Source organism: Bactrocera oleae, chromosome 3 (genome assembly GCF_042242935.1).
Source record: "Bactrocera oleae isolate idBacOlea1 chromosome 3, idBacOlea1, whole genome shotgun sequence".
NCBI lineage: Eukaryota > Metazoa > Arthropoda > Insecta > Diptera > Tephritidae > Bactrocera > Bactrocera oleae.
Window position 1 is genome coordinate 67875408 of NC_091537.1, and position 6792 is coordinate 67882199.

At 34.5% G+C, this 6792-nt stretch overlaps 1 protein-coding gene across 1 annotated transcript; it reads right to left on the bottom strand.

Moving 5' to 3' along the window:
• Positions 1 to 5528: 5528 nt before the first annotated feature.
• Positions 5529 to 6482, bottom strand: LOC138856115 (uncharacterized). The gene has a single exon (XM_070106533.1). It carries the CDS (start codon positions 6480 to 6482, stop codon positions 5529 to 5531), a length of 954 nt encoding a protein of 317 aa, XP_069962634.1.
• Positions 6483 to 6792: the final 310 nt, after the last annotated feature.

Consider the following 6792-nt stretch of genomic DNA (forward strand, 5'->3'; position numbering starts at 1 on the left):
TTTGCCGATTGCATACACATATTTGTTTGTACCAATACAGTTGGTTATAAAAAGCAATGTGATTCTCTCTTTTGGCGTCTTAAACCCACTGGATGCTTGGCTTCCCGCAACGTAGGACCCAGTAGGCAGAGCTTTATATATAAGACCCGTCTCGTCAGCGTTATAAAAATCTTCTAACGCATACTTTTGTAGTAAAAGTGGGAGCACATTTTGCTTAAATTCTTCAGCCGTATGTATATTTTCGTTTTTCTTCCACCTTTGGAGCCAGCCCGGACTAGGTTTAAAATCAGGTATACCGAATTTTATAGCAAACTGCTGTGCTTTTTCAAAAATCACTGGACCAGTTACTCGGGCGTTGGTCTCCATCATTTGATTGAACCACATCGACATTGATTTATTTAGCTTTTCATATTTTGACTTTCTGGCTCTTTTTTGTTCCAAGTTTCTACAAATTTAGTTATTTACTAACTTTTGCCCGCGACTTCGTCCGCGTGGAATAGAGACTTCCCGCTTTTTTGGTTCTTCCCACATAGTTCCCGTTCTTGCGGGATTTTCGGAATGGTCGAGTTCCCGCAGAATTTTCAGGATAAAATCTATGTTTTTTTTTCGAGTTCCAAACTATATCTGTACAATTTTTAAAGTAAATTTAATTATTTTTAAGAACTTCTGTATATACTACATTTTTTGTTTTATTATCTTGTGGCAGAAGAACATATTGATTTTCGCCACAAACCGATCTTGATAACGCGACATATAATATAACTGGCCGTGCGAAAAACAGTCTTGGCGTAAATCGATCCCCACGTGTTTGAATGTTTGTCCCCTGTGATTTATTTATTGTGACTGCGAAAGATAATTTAAGCGGAAATTGTATTCTTTTAAAATTGAAAGGTAAGTCGTTGGGTATCATTGGGATGCGGGGTATGAGGACTGTTTGACCAACTGCTGGACCAGTCAAAACTATTGCAACGATGATAAGATGCTCGGATGGTATCAGTTGTGTTTTCAGTGTTTCTATTTTATTAATGAGAATACTTTCTTCCTGGGATTGTATGTTACTGTATCTTGTTCTCATTATATTTTCATAAGGCGCTGATATTGTCGAAAGGTTGGCTATATGATACAGGTAGGCTGAGCTATTATATGTATAAACGTCGTCCGTTTCGGTTAAAATATATCTTCTACCTGAAAGGTTTGTTATTTTTTCAGCAAATGCAAATGAAGCCAATGAAATAAATAGGCAAAAGTTTATGACTCTTATTCTTTGCATTGTGTACTTTGCTTCCTAATGTTATCTTTATGTATAACCTTTCCCCTCACTGTTAAAATCGTGTCTCCGCGATCTTCTTTCACTTTGTGTTTATTATATTTTGTTGCAAGCTTATTAGGTCGATCTGTCTTGCTATATATAATATCACCTGTTTTATATGTTATATTTTTTCTGCTTTTGTTATGATATTTTAGTAGTTTATCCTGTTTTTGCTCCAAGATATCCTTGATATTGGTATATTTTTCCCTATTGAAAAATATGTCTTCAGGTTTGTGTCCTGTGGAAGAGTGAATAGTCCTTTAGCATTCTCGAACAGCGTTGAAAATTTCTTCACCAGGCGCGGTTTTGTTTTCAGCTGCTAAACTTTGACAAAGTTCTATAATTGTGCTATGTAACCGTTCTACTTGAGCGTTGGAAGTTGAATGGTGTACTGGAGTAACTGAATGTATTATATCTAATCGTTATCAGTCATGAGATATTTAGCATTTGGGTAAACTTGTGTGAGTATTTCTTCTATTGATTCATGGCAATCTATCTTTATATTTAGTTTTCGTAAATAACAATATTTGGAGTACCTATCTATTGAGCTAAGATACAGCATATTGTTTATATGAAATATGTCCATTTGTATATATTCTCTTACTCGAGTTGGTATTGGAGTTTTTCCTATAGGTTGTTTATTTGGTTTTCTTTCATATTTGTGCTGTAGACATATTTCACAGCCTACGACTAGTTTACGACACATTTCTTTAATATTGGGCCAGTAATGGGACAACAATATTTCTTGCTTATTATTTTTGTAGTTCCTGTGAGCACGTTGATGTGTTTGTGTGACGATTTCTCTTTGTTCGTTTATGGAAGTTACGTCATTTAACTTATTTTGGGCTAGCACCAGGTTATAGTTTGGGAAGGCGGAGATAATTTCTTCTTTTAAGTGAAATAGTATTTCCTCATCTATCTTCATCGCATTAGTAACTTTTGGATTAACTACATCTTTAAGTTTAGATAGTAAATCCGGGGTATCTTTATAAAATATTGTGTGTCTAAATTGCCCGGGAAATATTGTTTGATTGAAGACTTCATTCCTTTCATTATCTTGTAAAATAATTATTTGATTTTTGAAAGAGTTAAGTGGTTGTTTAACTTTTTTCATAGTTTCGACAGGGGAACTTTGTAGTGAGTGATCGGAACAATTTGTTGTATTGTTGATTTGCTGACGCGAAAGCGCATCTGCAACGACATTCTGGTGTCCAGGTTTATAGACTAACTTAGCACCATATTCTTCAATTAAAATTTTCCACCTTTTCAATTTTGTATTTGGGGTTTTCTCGGAAATAGAAAATATTAAGGATTAATGATCAGTGTAGATTGTTAAATCTGCCACGCCATATAAATAATTCCTAAGTTTTTGTAAAGACCATACAATTGCTAATAATTCCTTCTCATTAGTACTATAATTTTGCTCCGTTTTATTTAATGTGCGTGAAATAAATGCAATTGGTTGACCTGTTCTTGTAATGCATTTTTTATTTTTTCTAAAGCTTCTACAGCTGCTGTGTCTAAATTCACAAGTATCTTATTACTTTGGTTCTTTTTTATCATACCTAATTCACCTCTTAAATGAATAGTTAATGGTTTAGTGATTTTTGCAAAGTCTTTAATAAATTTTCTGTAATAACTAGCAAGTCCTAGAAAAGAACTCAATTCTTTTAAATTTGTTAGTTGTGGGTAATTTTTTATTATTTCAATTTTTTTTGGATCAACTGTTATCCTATTATGTTTTATAATATGTCCAAGGTATTCGACTGTATCTTGGAAAAAATGTGACTTTTCGTCTCAAATTTCATATTTGCATTATGTAAAGCGTTGATTATAATCCGAAGGTGTTCCATATGTTCTTCTGCAGTAGATGAATAAATTAACACATCATCAATATAAACATATGCGAACTTTCCAATGTATTCTCTTAGTATGTCGTCAATGCATCGTTGAAAGATTGAGGGTGCATTTTTTAATCCGAATGGCATTCTTATAAATTCATACTTCGCGCCGTTGACAGAGAATGCTGTTTTTTCTCGACCAGATTCTTTAATTAATATTTGATGAAAGCCTGATTCTAAGTCTATTGTGGAAAAAATCTTTGCTTTTCCAAGGTTTTGTATTGTCATATTAATATCTGGAATTGGATATCTGTCAGTAATCGTATGGGAATTTATTTTTTGGAAATCAACAACAATTCGTCGCTTGGGTTTCCCTTGGTCATCGGTACCCTTTTTTGGAACAGTCCATATTGGTGAATTATATGGGCTTTTGCTTGGTTGTATTATACCGTCATTTAAAAGTTTCTCAATTTCTTTCTTGACAAAGTCGTGATCGGACATGGGATATGGATATTGTTTTGTCCATATGGGGTCTTCTGATTCAGTCTTGATAGTTGCTTGTATTGTGGTTGTAAAGGGCAACTTTCCATTAGTATTATTATTTCTTTTCATTAGTTCTTCTACTTGATCTTTAAGTTTTTCATTATTTATTGTGTAATTAATTTTTGGTTCTACTTCTAAAGTCTTCTTTTTTTATACTTCAACCTATAGTCAAATAAATTAATTTCTGCCTTCATTTGGCGTAATCCCTGTTCTCCGAGTATAATGTCAAAGTCGTTTAATTCCCTAATTTCGTAAAATGTTAAATGATGTCCGTACATCGTTATTATTTTTTTAGAATTTATGATTGAGTAACCATGTAAGGTTTTGGTTTTAAATGGTTTCAATTTAATAGATATTCCTATATTACAATTTATATTTATGTAATTGTTAGTGGAGCTTGTGTCGATTAATAAGGTAACGGGTGTGCCAGTTAGGCCGCATTTTGTTTGTAAGCAGGGCAACCCGTTTACTCGCCTAAAAAAGTACTGCCTGTTTCATATTGTTCTTCGTAATTTGATACAACTACTGATTCTAGATCTTCTCTGTTTAATTTATTTATCCTTTGGAATTTCTTATCTTGCGGAGAAGTCGTATTAGTGTAGTTAGGTGTCCTATCTCTCTTATATGTATTACTATAATTATTATTATAATTGGCACTTACAGCATTATTATTCCTGGTTGTCTATACTGATTTTGGTACCTCTCTTCTCGACGTGGGTGATTATTTTGGCTATATCGTGCATTGTATCCCTGATGGTTGTTGTTGATCTCGATGAAGTTGGTTGGTAATTGTTCCTCTTCTCTATGTGGTGGTTGATTCTGGTTTGAATGATGTTGACGTTGGTTTAGAGGTCTGAACTGTGTCTCAAGTTCCTCTCTCACGTTGTCGTGAAAAATGGTGCAGGCTGTCGCGTATGCTGATTCTAGATTTCCTGGGTTATGGCTATACAATGTACCGCTGGTATATTTAGAGTTTAACCCAATAATGAAAGTTCTTACTGCTTCCTGGTTAGTGTATGTTTTCATTCCCTCGTTATTGTCATCATTGGACATCTCAATTTTTGTTAAGGCTAAGTTAAGGGCCTTAGAAACCTCACTGTGAAACTCTGCAAGAGTTTTTCTACCCTGGGTGATTCTCTTCATTTCGTCGAGAAGCACATATAATGGGCGTTGGTCCGCATACGTATAGTCTAATCTGTTAATTATTGAATAAAAATTCAATTTGGTGTTGTGGTTCGTCAGAATATTAGCAGCTGGTCCTGTGATTTTTGTTCGTAATATTCCCAGGGCGCTATAATATTTTGGATGATTCTGGAAGATTTTTATAGCTTCCATGAAGGTCCAAACCTGTGATCTCCATGATCTGTACTGCTCTTTAATCCCGTCAAATTTGGGTAGAGATTTGAATAACTCAAGGTCGACATCCTTGGGGTCACTGATATTTAGTTTTACTTCGTCGTATAAAACTAATTCGTGCGGAGCGTTTTGTTGTTCTAGCGAAGCTATTCTCTCCGTGAAGTCAGCTGTTTGTTGCTGCATCTGGTTCATCATTATGGTCATTTGGGCGCTTAGTTGGGCTAGTTGTTGCTCCATTGTAGAGTTATTTATTTTTCTGTGGTCGTCGTAGGATTTCTGCCTTTTTTTATTCTTAAGTCTTCGTAATGTATCCAGTTTTAATTTTTTCCACTCTTTTCTTAATTTTTCGGAGATTTTTGTTTTGTTCAAACGGTTTATGCTGTCTGTTATTATAAGGTTTGCTTTTACACGTTTATTAATTTGTTATATCTCACTTTTTCAGAGATTTATGCTTTTCTTCAAAGCCGTGGAATTTTTTATTATCCTTTAGTTTGAGGATATTTATCTGTTTCTTCGATTTGAATAATTTCATTTGTTTCCTGTGTATACTCATCAATTATTTTGGGATTATTTGATAGCCATTTTCTCAAATGAAATCCTGAATTATTTAACGCTTGTATCAATTCCCCGCGCAATTTTTTACATTCTTGAATAGTGTGACCTCCAGTCATGAGATCGTCCATGTAAAAATCGTTATTTATGACATCATGTACGTTTTCATTGGTTTTCCTGTAAATGTTACCAGTCTCCTGCAACGTTCTTACTGCTAAAAATGGTGCTGCTGCTGTGCCGTATGTGACTGTTGTAAGTTTAAATTCTTTTATTTTATCTTGCGGGTTTTCTCTCCATAGAATATACTGATATTCCTGATCTTCCTCTCTGACTTTTATTTGTCGATACATCTTTTCGACGTCAGCACTCATCACATAACGCCACATACGCCACTTTAGGATGATATCTACAATGTATTTTTGTAATTTCGGCCCGATTAGCATAACGTCATTCAAACTATAACCATTTGTTGTTTTTGCAGATGCGTCAAAGACCACTCTCAATTTTGTTGTGGTGCTTTCTTTTTTAATTACTGCTTGATGGGGCAAATAATATTTACCTTGACCCATTTTTTCTACTTCCTTTATGTGCCCCATCTCTTGATATTCCTGCATGAACTTTTGATAGTCGTCTTTTAGATCTTTTCTCGTATCAAATCTCTTTTCCATACTGATAAGTCGTGCAACCGCTGTCTTCCTAGACTCTCCAAGCTCTTTCTCCTTTTTAAATGGAATGGCTACTACAAATCGTCCATCTGCTAAATCTCGTGTTGTCGTATTTATATATTTCTGCTCGCATATGTCATCTTCTGGTTTAGGTTCTTCTTCATCCTTTTCCATTTCCCAGAATCTTTCTAATTCATCTAGTTTAAGTGTTGTCATTGCTGCTATTACTTCTTTGCTTCTGGATCTTTCAATATTACCAGACACAATCCAACCCAACTTTAACTTTTAGTATACCCTCTTTAATTATCTTTGGATATACGTCAGCTCCAATTACTACATCTATGCGACTTGGTTTATTGAAATTTGGATCTGCTAGTAATTTGTTTTTCCATATATACGCCTTCTTTTCAAAGCTTTTTATAGGAAGTGCTTTGTGTAATTTCGATAACACCAAGGCCTCTGTTTCCGCTACAAACTTACTAATAAATCTGGGTCTTATTTCCAGATTTACTTTGTGACGCGAGAC

Coding starts and splice junctions, on each gene's coding strand:
- LOC138856115 (XM_070106533.1), bottom strand. CDS start 6,482: ATGACAACACTTAAACTAGATGAATTAGAAAGATTCTGGGAAATGGAA.